Source organism: Notothenia rossii, assembly GCF_949606895.1.
Source record: "Notothenia rossii genome assembly, chromosome: 4".
NCBI classification, from domain to species: Eukaryota; Metazoa; Chordata; class Actinopteri; order Perciformes; family Nototheniidae; genus Notothenia; species Notothenia rossii.
The window spans coordinates 94982090-95006278 of NC_136902.1; the positions used below are offsets into that span (position 1 = coordinate 94982090).

The 24189-nt window shown below is 43.9% G+C and overlaps 1 protein-coding gene across 1 annotated transcript; it reads left to right on the forward strand.

The window, feature by feature from the left end:
* Positions 1 to 2115: 2115 nt before the first annotated feature.
* Positions 2116 to 23117, forward strand: LOC307035012 (uncharacterized protein; the record flags this gene model as incomplete). Its single annotated transcript, XM_079673937.1, has 9 exons — positions 2116 to 2144; positions 3298 to 3337; positions 12749 to 12820; positions 15127 to 15261; positions 16499 to 16543; positions 18086 to 18202; positions 21860 to 21928; positions 22787 to 22849; positions 23070 to 23117. 9 exons carry the CDS (start codon positions 2116 to 2118, stop codon positions 23115 to 23117), a joined length of 618 nt encoding a protein of 205 aa, XP_079530063.1.
* Positions 23118 to 24189: the final 1072 nt, after the last annotated feature.

The window sequence follows — 24189 nt, forward strand, 5'->3', positions numbered from 1 at the left end:
CCAGCTGTGTGCGTCACTCTTTAGTGTCCCCTGGTCTCCCAGCTGTGTGCTTCACTCTTTAGTGTCCCCTGGTCTCCCAGCTGTGTGCGTCACTCTTTAGTTTCCCCTGGTCTCCAGCTTTGTGTGTCACTCTTTAGTGTCCCCTGGTCTCCAGCTGTGTGCGTCCCTCTATAGTGTCCCCTGGTCTCCCAGCTCTGTGCGTCACTCTTTGGTGTCCCATGGTCTCCCAGCTGTGTAAGTCACTCTTTAGTGTCCCCTGGTCTCTAGCTGTGTGCGTCACTCTTTAGTGTCCCCTGGTCTCCAGCTGTGTGCGTCACTCTTTAGTGTCCCCTGGTCTCCCAACTGTGTGCGTCACTCTTTAGTGTTCCCTGTTCTCCCAGCTGTGTTCGTCACTCTTTAGTGTCCCCTGGTCTCCAGCTGTGTGCGTCACTCTTTAGTGTCCCCTGGTCTCCAGCTGTGTGCGTCACTCTTTAGTGTCCCCTGGTCTCCAGCTGTGTGCCTCACTCTTTAGTGTCCCTTGGTCTCCAGCTGTGTGCGTCACTCTTTAGTGTCCCCTGGTCTCCAGCTGTGTGCGTCACTCTTTAGTGTCCCCTGGTCTCCCAGATGTGTGCGTCACTCTTTAGTGTCCCCTGATCTCCCAGCTGTGTGCGTCACTCTTTAGTGTCCCCTGGTCTCCAGCTGTGTGTATCACTTTTTAATGTCCCCTGGTCTCCCAGCTGTGTGCGTCACTCTTTAGTGTCCCCTGGTCTCCCAGCTGTATGCGTCACTCTTTAGTTTCCCCTGGTCTCCCAGGTGTGTGCATCACTCTTTAGTGTCCCCTGGTCTCCAGCTGTGTGCGTCACTATTTAGTGTCCCCTGCTCTCCAGCTCTGTGCGTCACTCTTGTAGCGTTTGGTTCCTGCAGCTTTCAGTAAACTCTGCATGTCTCCTCAAGCTGCTGAATGTTCTCTAAACGCTGCATGTCTCCTCAAGCTGCTGAGTGTTCTCTAAACGCTGCATGTCTCCTCAAGCTGCTGAGTGTTCTCTAAACGCTGCATGTCTCCTCAAGCTGCTGAATGTTCTCTAAACGCTGCATGTCTCCTCAAGCTGCTGAATGTTCTCTAAACGCTGCATGTCTCCTCAAGCTGCTGAATGTTCTCTAAACGCTGCATGTCTCCTCAAGCTGCTGAATGTTCTCTAAACGCTGCATGTCTCCTCAAGCTGCTGAATGTTCTCTAAACGCTGCATGTCTCCTCAAGCTGCTGAATGTTCTCTAAACGCTGCATGTCTCCTCAAGCTGCTGAATGTTCTCTAAACGCTGCATGTCTCCTCAAGCTGCTGAATGTCCTCTAAACGCTGCATGTCTCCTCAAGCTGCTGAATGTTCTCTAAACGCTGCATGTCTCCTCAAGCTGCTGAATGTTCTCTAAACTCTGCATGTCTCCTCAAGCTGCTGAATGTTCTCTAAACGCTGCATGTCTCCTCAAGCTGCTGAATGTTCTCTAAACGCTGCATGTCTCCTCAAGCTGCTGAATGTTCTCTAAACGCTGCATGTCTCCTCAAGCTGCTGAATGTCCTCTAAACGCTGCATGTCTCCTCAAGCTGCTGAATGTTCTCTAAACGCTGCATGTCTCCTCAAGCTGCTGAATGTCCTCTAAACGCTGCATGTCTCCTCAAGCTGCTGAATGTTCTCTAAACGCTGCATGTCTCCTCAAGCTGCTGAATGTTCTCTAAACGCTGCATGTGTTGTTGCTGAAGATGTTTCTGCATTTGCATGTTAGTTTAAATGTTAGTGTTTTTATATTTGCATCGTTTCTGAAGCTGCAGCGTGTTTCTGTTAATGGAGGTGTTGTTTGTAGAGCGTTTGCTGGGTAAACGTACTGGGACACATTCCACCACTTAATGCGAGACACTTTTAAAATGATGTTGTGTTTCTTTGTTTTCCTGCATTAGATGCTTGTTGCTGTAGTGAACGCGTGAAGTCACATGTCTCCAGTCTCCTTCTGGGATATAAAGTCTCTATTAAGAAATTATAAAAAATACACAACATCTGCAGGACGACCCCCACTGTCGGAGCGTCTGGAGGTGGAGTCAGAGTGACGTAAGAGGGCGGGACTTCCTGTGAGCTGGACGACAAGATGCTGCTGACTTCCTGCTGCTGGCTCTGGTACGCTAAACACACACTAAATATCTCAAACATTTATTTCAGTGAAAGTAGAAGCACTCTGATCTAGTACTTGAGTAAAAGTAGAAATACTCAGATCCAGTAGTTGAGTAAAGTGGAAAAGTATTATCTTCAAAATATAGTTAAAGATCACTTGTCATGCTATTTTTAGGCAATACCACAGGTCTCAGATTTATACAAAAATTATAAAAAACATTTCTATGAAGTGATTTGCTCAAAATACCAATACCATCATATCCCTCTATTTCACTTCCTGTTTCTAAAGTGATGATTTAGGGTATAAAGCTTTAAAAACTAAAAAAGTAGGGGTCTGAGCTCATGAGGGACCCGGCAGCTACTGTCTAAACTAAATGCTGCCGTGATGAAACGCCATATCATGGATTATCAAGGATTCTCTCTGAAACAGTATGGAGCTCAAAGGCTTTCTCTCTTGCCGGTTATACCACAAGGTGAGTTCCTTTTTACTTCCTGGTTCTTCACACACATGCTCTCCAGTACAGGTTAGCTCTGAGTGTTAGCGATGCTAATGTAAACACAGACCATATTACGTCCAAAACAGTCGGGCATTGTTTCTGATAGCAACGTTTCTGATTGGGCCGTGGGTCCACATTTCAGATATTACGTTATATCGGACGCAAATCTGGATCAGCTCTGTTGTTCCCCCGTTTTTAGAGATTTGGGTACGGAAGAAAAGAGAGAGGGTTTTATTTTCTGATGCTGCGTGAGTTCCCCGACACACCGGGGACACATGTTTAGGTATAAAAGACACCACAAAGTGCATTTTGCATTATTGGTCCCCTTTAAAGTAGCGACAGTAAAAGTATTCATTGTGCAGATTGGTCCATTTCAGAATAATAGATATGATATGTTTTATAATGATTGATCATGAAAGTGTTCTCAAAGCTGCTAAAGGTGCAGCTAGTCTGAATGACTTTGTATACTGCAGGGTAGCTGGTGGATTTACTCCAGGTGGAACTAAAGTCTGATTTAACACTTGATTAGATTTCACATCATTCATCCACATCTGAGAAGTAACTAAAGGTATTAAATACATGTAGTGGAGGAAATGTACACCATGTACCTCTGAACTGTAGAGGAGTGCTGTCTGGTAATGAAAGCTGTGTTTCTTCTTCAGGTGTTTCCTGCTGATCCTGACAGTTCCTCCTGCTCTCGGGGTGAGTTCATCACTCTAATGGTTTTGCACAATTTAATAATGCACGAACATAACAGCTAACAAATCATGCACAGTGCAGGAAGAGGCAACACAAAACCATTGGGCTTATTTAAAGCCTATACCTAAATAATGTAAATAAAACTATTTCATATTAACACAAGATCATCAGAGGTGGGAGAAGTACTCAGATTTTGTACTCAAGTTAAATACCAGATTATAAAAATACTCTACTTTAAAGAGTCCTCTCCTGTTGATGTTCAGGTGTATATCAGTATGTAGTGTCTCTACTTTAAAGAGTCCTCTCTTGCTGATGTTCAGGTGTATATCAGTATGTAGTGTCTCTACTTTAAAGAGTCCTCTCCTGCTGATGTTCAGGTGTATATCAGTATGTAGTGTCTCTACTTTAAAGAGTCCTCTCTTGCTGATGTTCAGGTGTATATCAGTATGTAGTGTCTCTACTTTAAAGAGTCCTCTCCTGCTGATGTTCAGGTGTATATCAGTATGTAGTATCTCTACTTTAAAGAGTCCTCTCCTGCGGATATTCAGGTGTATATCAGTATGTAGTGTCTCTACTTTAAAGAGTCCTCTCCTGCTGATGTCCAGGTGTATATCAGTATGTAGTGTCTCTACTTTAAAGAGTCCTCTCCTGCTGATGTTCAGGTGTATATCAGTATGTAGTGTCTCTACTTTAAAGAGTCCTCTCCTGCTGATGTTCCGGTGTATATCAGTATGTAGTGTCTCTACTTTAAAGAGTGCTCTCCTGCTGATGTTCAGGTGTATATCAGTATGTAGTGTCTCTACTTTAAAGAGTCCTCTCCTGCTGATGTTCAGGTGTATATCAGTAGTGTCTCTACTTTAAAGAGTCCTCTCCTGCTGATGTTCAGGTGTATATCAGTATGTAGTGTCTCTACTTTAAAGAGTCCTCTCCTGCTGATGTTCAGGTGTATATCAGTAGTGTCTCTACTTTAAAGAGTCCTCTCCTGCTGATGTTCAGGTGTATATCAGTATGTATTGTCTCTACTTTAAAGAGTCCTCTCCTGCTGATGTTCAGGTGTTTATCAGTATGTAGTGTCTCTACTTTAAAGAGTCCTCTCCTGCTCATGTTCAGGTGTATATCAGTATGTAGTGTCTCTACTTTAAAGAGTCCTCTCCTGCTGATGTTCAGGTGTATATCAGTATGTAGTGTCTCTACTTTAAAGAGTCCTCTCCTGCTGATGTTCAGGTGTATATCAGTATGTAGTGTCTCTACTTTAAAGAGTCCTCTCCTGCTGAAGTTCAGGTGTATATCAGTATGTAGTGTCTCTACTTTAAAGAGTCCTCTCCTGCTGATGTTCAGGTGTATATCAGTATGTAGTGTCTCTACTTTAAAGAGTCCTCTCCTGCTGATGTTCAGGTGTATATCAGTATGTAGTGTCTCTACTTTAAAGAGTCCTCTCCTGCTGAAGTTCAGGTGTATATCAGTATGTAGTGTCTCTACTTTAAAGAGTCCTCTCCTGCTGATGTTCAGGTGTATATCAGTATGTAGTGTCTCTACTTTAAAGAGTCCTCTCCTGCTGAAGTTCAGGTGTATATCATTATGTGGTGTCTCTACTTTAAAGAGTCCTCTCTTGCTGATGTTCAGGTGTATATCAGTATGTAGTGTCTCTACTTTAAAGAGTCCTCTCCTGCTGAAGTTCAGGTGTATATCAGTATGTAGTGTCTCTACTTTAAAGAGTCCTCTCCTGCTGATGTTCAGGTGTATATCAGTATGTTGTGTCTCTACTTTAAAGAGTCCTCTCCTGCTGATGTTCAGGTGTATATCAGTATGTAGTGTCTCTACTTTAAAGAGTCCTCTCCTGCTGAAGTTCAGGTGTATATCAGTATGTAGTGTCTCTACTTTAAAGAGTCCTCTCTTGCTGATGTTCAGGTGTATATCAGTATGTAGTGTCTCTACTTTAAAGAGTCCTCTCCTGCTGAAGTTCAGGTGTATATCAGTATGTAGTGTTTCTACTTTAAAGAGTCCTCTCCTGCTGATGTTCAGGTGTATATCAGTATGTAGTGTCTCTACTTTAAAGAGTCCTCTCCTGCTGATGTTCAGGTGTATATCAGTATGTAGTGTCTCTACTTTAAAGAGTCCTCTCCTGCTGATGTTCAGGTGTATATCAGTATGTAGTGTCTCTACTTTAAAGAGTCCTCTCTTGCTGATGTTCAGGTGTATATCAGTATGTAGTGTCTCTACTTTAAAGAGTCCTCTCCTGCTGATGTCCAGGTGTATATCAGTATGTAGTGTCTCTACTTTAAAGAGTCCTCTCCTGCTGAAGTTCAGGTGTATATCAGTATGTAGTGTTTCTACTTTAAAGAGTCCTCTCCTGCTGATGTTCAGGTGTATATCAGTATGTAGTGTCTCTACTTTAAAGAGTCCTCTCCTGCTGATGTTCAGGTGTATATCAGTATGTAGTGTCTCTACTTTAAAGAGTCCTCTCCTGCTGATGTTCAGGTGTATATCAGTATGTAGTGTCTCTACTTTAAAGAGTCCTCTCTTGCTGATGTTCAGGTGTATATCAGTATGTAGTGTCTCTACTTTAAAGAGTCCTCTCCTGCTGATGTCCAGGTGTATATCAGTATGTAGTGTCTCTACTTTAAAGAGTCCTCTCCTGCTGATGTTCAGGTGTATATCAGTATGTAGTGTCTCTACTTTAAAGAGTCCTCTCCTGCTGATGTTCCGGTGTATATCAGTATGTAGTGTCTCTACTTTAAAGAGTGCTCTCCTGCTGATGTTCAGGTGTATATCAGTATGTAGTGTCTCTACTTTAAAGAGTCCTCTCCTGCTGATGTTCAGGTGTATATCAGTAGTGTCTCTACTTTAAAGAGTCCTCTCCTGCTGATGTTCAGGTGTATATCAGTATGTAGTGTCTCTACTTTAAAGAGTCCTCTCCTGCTGATGTTCAGGTGTATATCAGTAGTGTCTCTACTTTAAAGAGTCCTCTCCTGCTGATGTTCAGGTGTATATCAGTATGTATTGTCTCTACTTTAAAGAGTCCTCTCCTGCTGATGTTCAGGTGTTTATCAGTATGTAGTGTCTCTACTTTAAAGAGTCCTCTCCTGCTGATGTTCAGGTGTATATCAGTATGTAGTGTCTCTACTTTAAAGAGTCCTCTCCTGCTGATGTTCAGGTGTATATCAGTATGTAGTGTCTCTACTTTAAAGAGTCCTCTCCTGCTGATGTTCAGGTGTATATCAGTATGTAGTGTCTCTACTTTAAAGAGTCCTCTCCTGCTGATGTTCAGGTGTATATCAGTATGTAGTGTCTCTACTTTAAAGAGTCCTCTCCTGCTGAAGTTCAGGTGTATATCAGTATGTAGTGTCTCTACTTTAAAGAGTCCTCTCTTGCTGATGTTCAGGTGTATATCAGTATGTAGTGTCTCTACTTTAAAGAGTCCTCTCCTGCCGATGTTCAGGTGTATATCAGTATGTAGTGTCTCTACTTTAAAGAGTCCTCTCCTGCTGAAGTTCAGGTGTATATCAGTATGTAGTGTCTCTACTTTAAAGAGTCCTCTCCTGCTGATGTTCAGGTGTATATCAGTATGTTGTGTCTCTACTTTAAAGAGTCCTCTCCTGCTGATGTTCAGGTGTTCCCACGGGCCTATCAGAAACGTTGCTGTCAGAAACAATGAGACGTGTTCTGAAGTGATATGGTCTGTGTTTACATTAGCACGCTAACACTCAGAGCTAACCTGTGCTGGAGAGAGTCTGTGTGAAGAAGCAGGAAATCAAAAGGAAGTCACCTTGTGGTGAACCTGAGAGAGAGAAAGAGTTTGAGCTCCATCCTGTTTCAGAGAGGATCCTTGATGTGGTTTGGAACATGATGTGGAGTTCCATCACGGTAGCATTTAGCTGAGTTTCTGCTGGGAGAATTATTTAAATTAAGCTACAGACCCAGAATCAGTAGTTTAGTCACAGCTGAAATAGAGGGGGATGATGCGAAAAGACATGGTCTGTTTGGTATTCTGCGCAAAATACTTCATAGACATGTTTTTTATATATCCGTATATATCTGAGACCCATAATATATGCCTAAAATAGATTAATAGTAGACCTTTAAGGCAAACAGCCGATGCAGAAAACAGAGGAATATTGGGAGAAATCTGATGGGTGTAGGACAGCAGATAGCTAGCTAGCGATAGCCACATTCCTGCTGATAGCTACGCCTGACTGATAACCTGGTTTACACAACGCTGCAGGAATGTGGTGCTACACAAACACTGCTGCATGCTGGGAAACACACCGTCTGGGGCCCACTGAGATTAAAAAACACACACACATGCTCGTCCAGGCCACCAAGAGGGGCCCTCAGTGTGGGACGTGTGTAGCGGGGACCGTCAGTTTTATTATTATAGCTTTACTTTAAAGACACAAACAGCTCCTTTTCATCTGCAGTCAGTTTATTAATACACAGAGTACACAGAGTGAATGCAGTATTAATACACAGAGTACACAGAGTGCATACAGTATTAATACACAGAGTACACAGAGTGCATGCAGTATTAATACACAGAGTACAAAGAGTGCATGCAGTATTAATACACAGAGGACACAGAGTGCATGTAGTATTAATACACAGAGGACACAGAGTACATGCAGTATTAATACACAGAGGACACAAAGTACATGCAGTATTAATACACAGAGGACACAGAGTACATGCAGTATGTTTTGACTGCCTCTCTGTTTGATGATATCTGAACAACAGAAGCTCCACATCTGTCCTCATTCACACTGATCAGTGTGTGTGTGTGTGTGTGTGTGTGTGTGTGTGTGTGTGTGTGTGTGTGTGTGTGTGTGTGTGTGTGTGTGTGTGTGTGTGTGTGTGTGTGTGTGTGTGTGTGTGTGTGTGTGTGTGTGTGTGTGTGTGTGTGTGTGTGTGTGTGTGTGTGTGTGTGTGTGTGTGCTGTCTGCGTGCTAAGGATCTCAGAGATGCTTGTCTGTCTGCTGGCTGTTTACATTCCTTAGTGTCTGCACACAGCATCAGAAACACAAACACACACTGTAGCAGACACACATACACACACACACACACACACACACACACACACACACACACACACACACACACACACACACACACACACACACACACACACACACTGCAGCAGACACACACACCTCATTCTGATCCTGTAGCGATTCAACTTAAAACAATCTGAAAACGTGACTCGCTTTTCCAAAGTATCGCCATTGCTCGAGACGATCAGCGAGAGTAAATGTATTTTGTGAGGCAGCGTTATTAAAACAAGGACAGTGATCGAAAGGGCCTGAACTACAAAGAGAAGGGAGCTTCATTTCCTAAAAGATGTCAATGTTCAAACTGCAGCTGTCAAAGTACGGAGGCCGAGCTCCATCAGTGGAAACACGATGCAGCTTCAGGAAGGATGCAGATAGAAAAACACAAATGTTCCAAAACTGGGAGACCAGAGTGTCCCCTGGTCTCTCAGCTGTGTGCGTCACTCTTTAGTGTCCCCTGGTCTCTCAGCTGTGTGCGTCACTCTTTAGTGTCCCTTGGTCTCTCAGCTGTGTGCGTCACTCTTTAGTGTCCCCTGGTCTCTCAGCTGTGTGTGTCACTCTTTAGTGTCCCCCGGTCTCTCAGCTGTGTGCGTCACTCTTTAGTGTCCCCTTGTCTCCCAGCTGTGTGCGTCACTCTTTAGTGTCCCCTGGTCTCTCAGCTGTGTGCGTCACTCTTTAGTGTCCCCTGGTCTCTCAGCTGTGTGTGTCACTCTTTAGTGTCCCCCGGTCTCTCAGCTGTGTCCGTCACTCTTTAGTGTCCCCTGGTCTCCCAGCTGTGTGTGTCACTCTTTAGTGTCCCCCGGTCTCTCAGTTGTGTGCGTCACTCTTTAGTGTCCCCTTGTCTCCCAGATGTGTGCGTCACTCTTTAGTGTCCCCTGGTCTCCAGCTGTGTGCGTCACTCTTTAGTGTCCCCTTGTCTCCCAGATGTGTGCGTCACTCTTTAGTGTCCCCTGGTCTCCCAGATGTGTGCGTCACTCTTTAGTGTCCCCTGGTCTCCCAGATGTGTGCGTCACTCTTTAGTGTCCCCTGGTCTCTCAGCTGTGTGCGTCACTCTTTAGTGTCCCCTGGTCTCCAGATGTGTGCGTCACTCTTTAGTGTCCCCTGGTCTCTCAGCTGTGTGCGTCACTCTTTAGTGTCCCCTGGTCTCCAGATGTGTGCGTCACTCTTTAGTGTCCCCTGGTCTCCAGATGTGTGCGTCACTCTTTAGTGTCCCCTGGTCTCTCAGCTGTGTGCGTCACTCTTTAGTTTCCCCTGGTCTCCAGATTTGTGCGTCACTCTTTAGTGTCCCCTGGTCTCTCAGCTGTGTGCGTCACTCTTTAGTGTCCCCTGGTCTCTCAGCTGTGTGCGTCACTCTTTAGTGTCCCCTGGTCTCCAGATGTGTGCGTCACTCTTTAGTGTCCCCTGGTCTCCCAGCTGTGTGCGTCCAGTGCTTGAATTGGAATCAAAAAGGTGCCAGTACTCTAAATCAGCGACTGTTTCAAGTCAATTTATTTAAACGGCCCAAAAACAAGTATTTGGCTGAAAGGCCTATAATGCTGGTGGGTTTGTCTCTTTACTTTATATTTTAGAAAGGCTCACTGTACTTAAACAAAATGACTCAGGGTGCATCTGAGATTAGAGGGGGTGCAGTGGTAAAGTGCTATTTTTATAAGTGGGGAGTGGACCAGTCACCCTCTAGGGGGGTCCGGGGGCATGCTCCCCCGGTAAGATTTTTTTTTAAATATTGAAGTTACAGTAGATGCATCAATCTGGTGCATTTTGAGGGGGAAATAAAGAGACCATATTTGTTGTCATGCGTCAACCAGGGCCGGACTGGGACAATAAGTCAGGCCGGGAATCACCCAGCCAGGCCACTGCATGTTTTTTGTGCCATTTTGCTGGATTTATTTGTCAATATTTACAGCGTTGCTGCCCATAGTGATAGCCCTCTAGTTTAAATCTACTACCCAAAAATAAACATATGGAGATGGGTCACTATTTAAAAAAAATGGCAAATCTATTTAGGAACCTGTCCATGTGAACATATTTTAAGTGGGGGTGGACCTCCAATCCTCTAGGGGGGTCCGGGGGCATGTTCCCCCGGTAAGATTTCTTTTAAATGTTGGACTTAAAGGTGGGGTAGGTAAGTTTCAGAAACCGGCTCGAGATACACTTTTTGTTATATTCCATGGAATGCTCTTAACATCCCGATAGCAATGAATATCTGAAGTGCTTTGACAAAAAATCCATTTAAAAATGTCATCTGTGGAAGCCGTGATACTGTAAAAACTACAACCAATCCGTTTAGCCGGTCAGCCTTCCATCTCGTGCACGCACAAATGTATCTCGTGTCCTCATTGGGCGTGCCCTCATTGGGCGTGCCCTCATTGGGCGTGCCGTCATTGGGCGTGCATTGCAGCAGTACTTCAATGACTCGCCAGCAACAGGCGGCCACTTTCACCATGACAGAGTTAGGTTCAACATCGTCTACTGGTCGCAAAAGAAAAAATGTAACGGAGTAAATTAAGAACCAAAAGAAAGTGGAAACTAGGAGAAGTCAAACCAGAGTAGATATCGGAGTTGCTTTGGCTGTGTAGTATTGCTAACCTAGATGTGTTTAGCTTTGCCTGATATGTAACGTTACTGCAGCCTGCTCTCGCGGAGGAGGTGCTCTGTAAGGAAGTCTGAAGGAAGGGGCGGATTCTTTTTGGCTGTGTACTTTCACATTTTAGTGCACTCGAGCCGGTTTCTGAAACTCTTTTTGATTAGTTTATTTTGGGTTTTGTATGCACCTGCTCCTAAGGGTAGATTGTGAAATATCTGAAAGCCAAGTTGTATTGTTCTTGTAGATGTTTCAATTGTTTGTTATGTTTCAACGTAGGAGAGGTTTTCCTATGTTTCTCATGAAAAATGATGTCCAAGGAGCGTAGGATTTGGGAGTTATGGCAGGGGAAATAAAGAGACTACACCCATAGGAAACAGAACTGTATACATTTAAATAATCATACAATCATAAGTACATGGCCATAACCAATAACATACAATATCCAATATGAAAAAACATTGAAACTTGTTTATTTATTTGTTTTTGGTTCATTTATAGTTGTGAGTGTGTCTGGGCTCCTGAATCGGCCTCTCCTGTCTCCCCCCTCTCCCCCCTGCTCCTCTTTGAGGCAACAGCAAAGACTAGTTTTAGCTCTCAACAAGTTTATCTTACCTTTTTTCACCTAGTTAACATTTTGTTTGTATTATTCATGCATATTTTACTAATCACTCCCCCCTCAAATGGAAATATGTGTTTACATAGATGCTGACCGAGCCGTTTGAGACCCACTGAGATAACTTAAACTAAGTGAACTATCTAAAGACTCAGAGAGTAATTTACCTCACCAGAGCTGTAGTTATCACCCTCTCAGTCTGACAGCAAAGGACTCTCCCTCCACCTTGTTGTTGAAACAGCTCCTTATATCCGTTAGCGCAGCTAGCTAGCACCAGATGCTAACAACAATACACGTAACCGGTGCGCGCGCTTTCTCGCTCGCTCGCGCCACACATACACCAACACACACCCTCCCGAGCTTGAATGACACACAGAGACCAATGGAGGGCATTAGTATGATCTGTATGAAAGTGGCAATGTCGGCAGGCCACGTCATGTAGACAGCCAGTCACCCTCTGTGAGGCAGAGTCAGACCCTCATTTGCGCTGCGTTGCGTTTACAATATATACGTATAAGTACCAGCATTACTGAGTACCGGCACCACATGGCTAGAAATCAGAAGTGCCGGTACTGCGTACCGGTGAGTACCGGCCCAATTCAAGCACTGTGTGCGTCACTCTTTAGTGTCCCCTGGTCTCCAGCTGTGTGCGTCACTCTTTAGTGTCCCCTGGTCTCCCAGCTGTGTGCGTCACTCTTTAGTGTCCCCTGGTCTCTCAGCTGTGTGCGTCACTCTTTAGTGTCCCCTGGTCTCCCAGCTGTGTGCGTCACTCTTTAGTGTCCCCTGGTCTCTCAGCTGTGTGCGTCACTCTTTAGTGTCCCCTGGTCTCTCAGCTGTGTGCGTCACTCTTTAGTGTCCCCTGGTCTCTCAGCTGTGTGCGTCACTCTTTAGTGTCCCCTGGTCTCTCAGCTGTGTGCGTCACTCGCTGCCATGTCTCCTCAAGCTGCTGAATGTTCTCTAAACGCTGCATGTGTTGTTGCTGGAGATGTGTCTTCATGAGGAACATTTGGGTTTCTATATCTGCGTCGTTGTAGCTCCGTTGCACCTGGCTGTCGGAGTTTATTTTGCATTTTGAGTAAAGAATTCCCTCCAATCAGATGACAGAGATCTAAATTGATGTCGCAGCGTTTCGGATGATGTCATAACGTTGTTGTTGTTTTTCTGTTGGTTTCCAGGGCGACCACACAGAGCCGTGCGGGGGTCGGGACTGCTCCACCTGTCAGTGTTTTCCCGCCAAAGGAGCAATGGTGAGTCTCCGCCCACTCTTTTTACACACCTGTGACACCTACACACACACACATACACACACACACACACACACACACACACACACACACACACACACACACACGAACACACACACACACACACACACACACACACACACACACACACGAACACACACACGAACACACACACACACACACACACACACACACACACACACACACACACACACACACACACACACACACACACACACACGAACACACACACGAACACACACACACACACACACACACACACACACACACACACACACACACGAACACACACACGCACACACACACACACACACACACACACACACACACACACACACGAACACACACACGAACACACACACACACACACACACACACACACACGAACACACACACGCACACACACACACACACACACACACACACACACAGACGAGGGAAATGTTTTATTTTGGCGGCAGCACTTTCTGACCTTCATGATGTCATTGATGATGTCATTACATTTTAAACTTTAGGTTTTATTTCATGGAGGTTAACCGGACTTTATCGAGCATCTGTGTGCAATATATTTTTAGGAAATGTGTGTGTGTGTGTTTACAGTCCATCAATGTGACTTTATCATCACATTATATAAAGAAAGCAAGGTGTAATCCAGGTCCACCATAAACTGTGTGTGTGTGTGTGTGTGTGTGTGTGTGTGTGTGTGTGTGTGTGTGTGTGTGTGTGTGTGTGTGTGTGTGTGTGTGTGTGTGTGTGTGTGTGTGTGTGTGTGTGTGTGTACAGCTGGGGTTAGCAGACAGGCAGAGGGGATTGTGGGAAGGCGACTGTCTCAGTGATTTCACAGTTCAGAGGTTTCAGATAAAGACGGATGGAGAGAGGACTAACAGAGATCACCGCTGTCACATCTCATCACACACACACACACACACACACACACACACACACACACACACACACACACACACACACACACACACACACACACACACACACACACACACACACACACACACACACACACACACATCACTGATTCACACACTTCACACACAGAGAGCACCGAGCTAAACTGAAATGCTTGATCAGGTGTATCGATCAGATTTCTGCTGGATTGACTCGACTTCCCTCTTCCAAATATTTCCATTTTTTCTCAACAATTTTCCGATTTTATCTCATTTTTTTGTCTAAATATTTTAACTTTTTGCTGGTTTATTATCACTTCTCTCTAAAACGTGTTCATGTATTCTCTGCTTTGCTCCATGCATGTATTCAAACTGCGTTTCTGACATTATTGAGACTTTTCTAAACAACATTTACATCAGTTTTCTCTCCGGAGTTCTTTTCAAATTTATTTTACGATTTTAATTAAACATTATAATTATTTTTCATTGAATTGAGATGCATTTTTTACACTTTTTTTCTATCGATTTTCTAATTTAATCTGATTTCTTATGGGGACATTGGAGTTTCTTTTGTCTAAGAATTAAACTTTTTGCCGTCTCTTTACAACTTTTTCTCTCTGAAAGGCTCAGATTTCTTTACCTCCATTTGTTCTCTCCTCTCTCTGCAGAAATCTCTCACACACTCATTCCTGTGTATGTGTGTGTGTGTGTGCGCGTGCGCGTGTGTGTGTGTGTCACTGTAATCTGATGTCTGCTGATTTAAAGGAACATTCCATCAGATTTAACATCCTGACCGTCTAAGCTGCTGTTCAAACACACACTGCTCGGTGTGTGTGTGTGTGTGTGTGTGTGTCTGTGTGTGTGTGTGTGTGTGTGTGTGTGTGTGTGTGTGTGTGTGTGTGTGTGTGTGTGTGTGTGTGTGTGTTGGTGTGTGTTGTTGTTATTGATGTGTAACACTGCCCTCCTGTGGTCAGAGGGATGTATAAGATTAATTACATATATTTATATTTCTGTCTATCAGTGTTTTATATTTATATTACTTTCATGTCCTGACAGCCTTTGAGCCTCCCATTCTCTCCTGTATATATACAGCTATGGGAAAAGATATCTTTTACAAATGATGTTTTTAAAGTATAATTATTATTTACCAATCTGTTAACACTTTATTACTTCATTATGACTTTTATTACACCCATACAACCAATATTACACCCCCATTACACTGTTAGTACACCCCTAACACACCCCCATTACACTGTTAGTACACCCCTAACACACCCCCATTACACTGTTAGTACACCCCCATTACACTGTTATTAAACACATGTTACACTGTTCATTTAGCTCCGTTAGTCATGACTTTTCTTTACCGTGTGTGTCCTGCAGGGGTATCCAGGCCCTCTGGGGCAGCAGGGCCCTCAGGGGCCCCCCGGCTTCCCGGGCCCCCAGGGGCCTCCAGGAGAAAGGGCCCAGAGAGGAGACGAGGGGCCAATCGGAGCCGCCGGGCTGAAAGGAGACTCGGTTTGTTTTATTCTGATCTGAATATGTCATGGAATCTGAAACCTTAGACCAGGGGTCGGCAACCCTAGGCACGCGGTACCGTGACCAGGGGCACACTAGGAATACGTGGAATAAGTGTGCAAAAATATTGAAATGTTATTTTCGGATCCTGAACGAGACCAGAGGGCGTCTCCCCGTTCCCTGCAGAAGGAAGCCATGCACGCAACGTAGCCCGCTCTCTTTAGCTCCAGGTGACTTTCTGCAGCTTTGCTCCGTGGTGAAACGATCAGGGGTGCTGCCGGAGCGCGCCGGCACTTCACAAATTGCAGTAGGCTCTCCAGGAGTTGTACAAATGCCGCAGTTTTTGTGTGGCTGTGTCTTTTGTTGAAAGCCCAGGGGCGGACTGGTCATCTGTGTGTTCTGGAGAATCACAGAACGGACCGTCCTCATTATCATTATGCCGTTTAAAACAATGATTGAAATGTGTTTAAACGGCATCATGTAAGTTGCGCTGACAGGTGAAAGAGGTCCACACACTGCTTCCCCGCAGGATAACAGCCAGAACACACGCCAAGTCCTCCAAGAGTAAAAGAGTCTGTCTGAAGAACAACACAATCTCACAGGTTTTATAAACTTCAGTTCACACAGCTCGATAGCTTTTACACCTTCTACACATGTTACAAGACCCTATGCTAATAAGACCCTATGCTAATCAGACCCTATGCTAATAAGACCCTATGCTAATAAGACCCTATGCTAATCAGACCCTATGCTAATCAGACCCTATGCTAATCAGACCCTATGCTAATCAGACCCTATGCTAATCAGACCCTATGCTAATCAGACCCTATGCTAATAAGACCCTAAGCTAATAACACACTGCAGACAGACATGTGCTCATGCATAGCACCAAGGTCTCTTTAGATAAACTAAAGGATGAAACTCCTGAGCATGCTTACAGCACATGATCATATGATATAGATTATTTCAACAAACACAAGATGGCCGACCCTCTGATGTTTACATATGACGTCAGATAATCAGTTTGTTTTACTTTCATACGTTTTACAGCGAGGACGTTCCAGTGCAAGAAGGCTATAGAGTTGATGGGGAAAAAGTAAAAAGATGGAGAGGAATTGAAAGTTCTTGGAAACATGTTTTTAGAAAAGACAAAGTTGTTGTGGAAAAGTAAAACGTTGAGAGAGAGTAGACATGTTGCTGGTGAAGAACCTCATTTTAACTTCTGTTTTTGTTTCAGGGAAATTTCGGCGTTCCTGGTTTTCCCGGTTTAGAAGGAGTCCCGGTAAGAACCCCGCCCCCTCTCATTCTCTCACCTCATTGGCCCAGGCATATCACTTACTCAATCAAACTCTAATTAAAAACACCTTTAGAGCAAATCAAATGCACTTCAAATGGAATCTAATTTCCCCCCAGAGATAAATATCGTCCTCTGATTCTGAGGTCATAACAATCAGAAACACAGCGACAAGTACACACACCCTTTACTCAAGTAGAAGTACACACACTCTTTACTCAAGTAGAAGTACACACATCCTTTACTCAAGTAGAAGTACACACATCCTTTACTCAAGTAGAAGTACACACACCCTTTACTCAAGTAGAAGTACACACATCCTTTACTCAAGTAGAAGTACACACATCCTTTACTCAAGTAGAAGTACACACATCCTTTACTTAAGTAGAAGTACACACATCCTTTACTCAAGTAGAAGTACACACATCCTTTACTCAAGTAGAAGTACACACATCCCTTCCTCAAGTAGAAGTACACACATCCTTTCCTCAAGTAGAAGTACACACATCCTTTCCTCAAGTAGAAGTACACACATCCTTTACTCAGGTAGAAATACAGATACTGGTGTTTACAAATACTCTGGTGAAAGTAGAAGTACTGACTAAACTTCTTTACTCAAGTCAAAGTAAAGAGCTTTGAAATGTACTTCAGTAAAAAGTACCCATAACTAGCAGCTGTTTTAAAGAGTACCTGACCTCCCTTTATATTAATAGAACAATAATGTCATTGTTAGCTAATGAATGTTTCCATGGTGACCAACGGCAACATGACAACGTTTCCATTGGTCCCTCTTCTTTAGAGAAGACCAGGAAATGATGGATACACGGATCGTGTTCAAATCAATAGGCACGCAATGACTCTAAGTAATAATGATCACGCCATCAAACACACATTCAGACTAAAGGAACCAGCCTGTTTGGAAAATGAGAGAAGTAGAAAGTACAGGTATTTGTGTTCAACATGTGAGAAGTAGAAAGTACAGGTATTTGAGTTCAACATGTAAGAAGTAGAAAGTACAGGTATTTGAGTTCAACATGTAAGAAGTAGAAAGTACAGGTATTTGAGTTCAACATGTAAGAAGTAGAAAGTACAGGTATTTGTGTTCAACATGTAAGAAGTAGAAAGTACAGGTATTTGGGTTCAACATGTAAGAAGTAGAAAGTACAGGTATTTGAGTTCAACATGTAAGAAGTAGAAAGTACAGGTATTTGTGTTCAACATGTAAGAAGTAGAAAGTACAGGTATTTGTGTTCAACATGTAAGAAGTAGAAAGTACAGGTATTTGGGTTCAACATGTAAGAAGTAGAAAGTACAGGTATTTGAGTTCAACATGTAAGAAGTAGAAAGTACAGGTATTTGTGTTCAACATGTAAGAAGTAAAAGTAAAAAGTCATCAGAAAAATAAGTAGTGGAGTAAAGTACTGATACCAGAAAAATGTACTTAAGTACAGTAACAAAGTATTTGTACTCCAATACTTCCCAGCTCTGCACAGCGATGATGATGTTGATAAAATCAGTGTTCGTGTTCAGGGTCACCCGGGTCCAGCTGGAGGTCCAGGGTTTCCAGGTCTGGACGGGTGTAACGGAACCAGAGGAGAGAGAGGAGATCCTGGGATTTCTGGACAACCAGGAGCCTATGGAGAACCGGTCAGTCACAAACACAAACATGAAAACATTATGATGACACTACAAAACAATTATTCTAGATCGATGGTGGAGACGTGAAGTCATGTGACCGTGCTGTAGTTCCTTTATAGCCCAACATTAGCCTCCTTTAGTTTAGCGGTGGTGACGTGAAGTCATGTGACCGTGCTGTAGTTCCTTTATAGCCCAACATTAGCCTCCTTTAGCTTAGCGGTGGTGACGTGAAGTCATGTGACCGTGCTGTAGTTCCTTTATAGCCCAACATTAGCCTCCTTTAGCTTAGCGGTGGTGACGTGAAGTCATGTGACCGTGCTGTAGTTCCTTTATAGCCCAACATTAGCCTCCTTTAGCTTAGCGGTGGTGACGTGAAGTCATGTGACCGTGCTGTAGTTCCTTTATAGCCCAACATTAGCCACCTTTAGCTTAGCGGTGGTGACGTGAAGTCATGTGACCGGGCTGTAGTTCCTTTATAGCCCAACATTAGCCTCCTTTAGCTTAGCGGTGGTGACGTGAAGTCATGTGACCGTGCTGTAGTTCCTTTATAGCCCAACGTCAGCTTCCTTTAGCTTAGCGGTGGTGACGTGAAGTCATGTGACCGTGCTGTAGTTCCTTTATAGCCCAACATCAGCTTCCTTTAGCTTAGCGGTGGTGACGTGAAGTCATGTGACCGTGCTGTAGTTCCTTTATAGCCCAACATTAGCCACCTTTAGCTTAGCGGTGGTGACGTGAAGTCATGTGACCGTGCTGTAGTTCCTTTATAGCCCAACATTAGCCTCCGTTAGCTTAGCGGTGGTGACGTGAAGTCATGTGACCGTGCTGTAGTTCCTTTATAGCTCAACATTAGCCTCCTTTAGCTTAGCGGTGGTGAAGTGAAGTCATGTGACCGTGCTGTAGTTCCTTTATAGCCCAACATTAGCCACCTTTAGCTTAGCGGTGGTGACGTGAAGTCATGTGACCGTGCTGTAGTTCCTTTATAGCCCAACATTAGCCTCCTTTAGCTTAGCGGTGGTGACCTGAAGTCATGTGACCGTGCTGTAGTTCCTTTATAGCCCAACATTAGCCTCCTTTAGCTTAGCGGTGGTGACGTGAAGTCATGTGACCGTGCTGTAGTTCCTTTATAGCCCAACATTAGCCACCTTTAGCTTAGCGGTGGTGACGTGAAGTCATGTGACCGTGCTGTAGTTCCTTTATAGCCCAACATTAGCCTCCTTTAGCTTAGCGGTGGTGACGTGAAGTCATGTGACCGTGCTGTAGTTCCTTTATAGCCCAACATTAGCCACCTTTAGCTTAGCGGTGGTGACGTGAAGTCATGTGACCGTGCTGTAGTTCCTTTATAGCCCAACATTAGCCTCCTTTAGCTTAGCGGTGGTGACGTGAAGTCATGTGACCGTGCTGTAGTTCCTTTATAGCCCAACATTAGCCTCCTTTAGCTTAGCGGTGGTGACGTGAAGTCATGTGACCGTGCTGTAGTTCCTTTATAGCCCAACATTAGCCTCCTTTAGCTTAGCGGTGGTGACGTGAAGTCATGTGACCGTGCTGTAGTTCCTTTATAGCCCAACATTAGCCTCCTTTAGCTTAGCGGTGGTGACCTGAAGTCATGTGACCGTGCTGTAGTTCCTTTATAGCCCAACATTAGCCTCCTTTAGCTTAGCGGTGGTGACGTGAAGTCATGTGACCGTGCTGTAGTTCCTTTATAGCCCAACATTAGCCACCTTTAGCTTAGCGGTGGTGACGTGAAGTCATGTGACCGTGCTGTAGTTCCTTTATAGCCCAACATTAGCCTCCTTTAGCTTAGCGGTGGTGACGTGAAGTCATGTGACCGTGCTGTAGTTCCTTTATAGCCCAACATTAGCCTCCTTTAGCTTAGAGGTGGTGACGTGAAGTCATGTGACCGTGCTGTAGTTCCTTTATAGCCCAACATTAGCCTCCTTTAGCTTAGCGTGGTGACGTGAAGTCATGTGACCGTGCTGTAGTTCCTTTATAGCCCAACATTAGCCACCTTTAGCTTAGCGGTGGTGACGTGAAGTCATGTGACCGTGCTGTAGTTCCTTTATAGCCCAACATTAGCCTCCTTTAGCTTAGCGGTGGTGACGTGAAGTCATGTGACCGTGCTGTAGTTCCTTTATAGCCCAACATTAGCCTCCTTTAGCTTAGCGGTGGTGACGTGAAGTCATGTGACCGTGCTGTAGTTCCTTTATAGCCCAACATTAGCCTCCTTTAGCTTAGCGGTGGTGACGTGAAGTCATGTGACCGTGCTGTAGTTCCTTTATAGCCCAACATTAGCCTCCTTTAGCTTAGCGGTGGTGACGTGAAGTCATGTGACCGTGCTGTAGTTCCTTTATAGCCCAACATTAGCCACCTTTAGCTTAGCGGTGGTAACGTGAAGTCATGTGACCGTGCTGTAGTTCCTTTATAGCCCAACATTAGCCTCCTTTAGCTTAGCGGTGGTGACGTGAAGTCATGTGACCGTGCTGTAGTTCCTTTATAGCCCAACATTAGCCTCCTTTAGCTTAGCGGTGGTGACGTGAAGTCATGTGACCGTGCTGTAGTTCCTTTATAGCCCAACATTAGCCTCCTTTAGCTTAGCGGTGGTGACGTGAAGTCATGTGACCGTGCTGTAGTTCCTTTATAGCCCAACATTAGCCTCCTTTAGCTTAGCGGTGGTGACGTGAAGTCATGTGACCGTGCTGTAGTTCCTTTATAGCCCAACATTAGCCTCCTTTAGCTTAGCGGTGGTGACGTGAAGTCATGTGACCGTGCTGTAGTTCCTTTATAGCCCAACATTAGCCTCCTTTAGCTTAGTGGTGGTGACGTGAAGTCATGTGACCGTGCTGAAGTTCCTTTATAGCCCAACTTTAGCCTCCTTTAGCTTAGCGGTGGTGACCTGAAGTCATGTGACCGTGCTGTAGTTCCTTTATAGCCCAACATTAGCCTCCTTTAGCTTAGCGGTGGTGACCTGAAGTCATGTGACCGTGCTGTAGTTCCTTTATAGCCCAACATTAGCCTCCTTTAGCTTAGCGGTGGTGACGTGAAGTCATGTGACCGTGCTGTAGTTCCTTTATAGCCCAACATTAGCCACCTTTAGCTTAGCGGTGGTGACGTGAAGTCATGTGACCGTGCTGTAGTTCCTTTATAGCCCAACATTAGCCTCCTTTAGCTTAGCGGTGGTGACGTGAAGTCATGTGACCGTGCTGTAGTTCCTTTATAGCCCAACATTAGCCACCTTTAGCTTAGCGGTGGTGACGTGAAGTCATGTGACCGTGCTGTAGTTCCTTTATAGCCCAACATTAGCCTCCTTTAGCTTAGCGGTGGTGACGTGAAGTCATGTGACCGTGCTGTAGTTCCTTTATAGCCCAACATTAGCCTCCTTTAGCTTAGCGGTGGTGACGTGAAGTCATGTGACCGTGCTGTAGTTCCTTTATAGCCAAGCGTTAGCTTTTTACTTCTGAAATCATAGAGTGGTGTTAATATGTGGAGATTACCCTGTTGAACTAAACGTGTAAGAATCATAAACGTTGAGATTATTTTCTGCAATAATCCAAAATCACAAGGAGAAATCTCATTGGACCAGAGAGATGCTGCCTTTAGGGACCAACACGGAAAAACGACATCTTGCAGCTCTGTGTTGTCCAGTATATTAAAGTGTGTTTCATTCTGCAGGGTTTCTCAGGACTGAAGGGATTTCCAGGAGATCCCGCCGTCTACTACATACAGTATCCAGGAATATCTGTAAGTATTACAAACTGTGATGTGTTTGGTACCAGGTGGAGTGAATCTGGTTGCATCTCAATTCTCCCCAGAAAACCACAGATTTGGGGTTTGTTTCTGTTCAGGTTTTTCTTTCATTTAACATGCAAAGGAACAATAAAGCATTAAGGTGTTTGTGTTTCAGGGCGACGTCGGGCCCAGTGGACTTACTGCTTTGCCGGTGAGAACAAACTAAACTAAATATGATTGTTCCTCACGCTGAGAAAATGATCTTGTTGAATTTTTTCACTCTTCATTTTAAAAGTGATTACCAGTGCTGTGAGAACACCGCGAGCTATTTTTAGTTATAAATATGTTTGTTTTTAAGTATTTTCTGAAATAATAAAGGCAATACTAACAAATATTTTGTATTCCATTACTTCAAGTTCATGGGTAAAGTATTTCGTTTTTCTCGAGGTAACAAAACTGGATTATTAACGGGTTAAATTGAATCTATTCTGGAGTAAATAACAATATTTACAGTGTTATGTATGGATCCACCAGATAAAGTGAGATGTAGAAAATGACATTACAAATAATAATAGTATCACATTTATGGTATTTATATTCTAACCATAAACACGTTCTGTTTTCTCATCATTACCTATTTTAATATTTCGTAATCGAGAGAAAGAAAATACACAAAATCTCTGTTCTCATAATATTATTTATAGTATATATATATTTATGTTTTTGAAACTAAATCCTTAAATAAAAAAATAGAAAGCATTACTTGTTCAAGAAAATGTGTTTTAGATTTTTTATAAATATCTAATAACTGTTTTATTCCAAATGATTCAATGTTTTTCTGAGTTTAATTTGATGTGTGTGTTTCTGCAGGGCGAGCCGGGCCTCTCCGGTCTGACTGGAGTTCTGGGTCCTGCAGGACCGGACGGGATCAACGTGAGTCACTGACAGCCATACAACAACAATAACAATAATAACAAGTGTACAAATAATATTGATAAGAGTAATTACCGTTTTTCTTTTACTTCAATACTTTTTTTTGTTGCTTTAAATTGCTGATATTTATTATGACCACGGTTGTGTTCTTGTATTTTGTTTTATTTTATTAAACGGCTCTTTATTTAATATGTCATTTCATATATTAATGTGTCTACAGGGTCTCCCTGGTCTGCCCGGCTTCAGGGGTTCACCTGTAAGTATTTGAAGTACATTTGATCACTTTACTTAAGTACAATTTGGCATACTTATACTTCACATGAGTATTTCCACTTTTTCTACTAATGTAGACTTTACTGCATTAGACTAATTTATTTACAAATATGTTAAACCTTCATCAATGTTTTTGTGTTTCAGGGAGAAAAAGGTCGATCTCTGCCGGGACAGAAAGGAGACGAGGTACAAACAATTACTTTACCTAGGCTATTATACAACATTAGCCTCCTTTAGCTTAGCGGTGGTGACGGGAAGTCATGTGACCGTGCTGTAGTTCCTTTATAGCCCAACATTAGCCTCCTTTAGCTTAGCGGTGGTGACGTGAAGTCATGTGACCGTGCTGTAGTTCCTTTATAGCCCAACATTAGCCACCTTTAGCTTAGCGGTGGTGACGTGAAGTCATGTGACCGTGCTGTAGTTCCTTTATAGCCCAACATTAGCCTCCTTTAGCTTAGCGGTGGTGACGTGAAGTCATGTGACCGTGCTGTAGTTCCTTTATAGCCCAACATTAGCCACCTTTAGCTTAGCGGTGGTGACGTGAAGTCATGTGACCGTGCTGTAGTTCCTTTATAGCCCAACGTTAGCCTCCTTTAGCTTAGCGGTGGTGACGTGAAGTCATGTGACCGTGCTGTAGTTCCTTTATAGCCCAACATTAGCCTCCTTTAGCTTAGCGGTGGTGACGTCATGTGACCGTGCTGTAGTTCCTTTATAGCCCAACATTAGCCTCCTTTAGCTTAGCGGTGATGACGTGAAGTCATGTGACCGTCCTGTAGTTCCTTTATAGCCCAACGTTAGCCTCCTTTAGCTTAGCGGTGGTGACGTGAAGTCATGTGACCGTGCTGTAGTTCCTTTATAGCCCAACGTTAGCCTCCTTTAGCTTAGCGGTGGTGACGTGAAGTCATGTGACCGTGCTGTAGTTCCTTTATAGCCCAACATTAGCCTCCTTTAGCTTAGCGGTGGTGACGTGAAGTCATGTGACCGTGCTGTAGTTCCTTTCTAGCCCAACATTAGCCACCTTTAGCTTAGCGGTGGTGACGTCATGTGACCGTGCTGTAGTTCCTTTA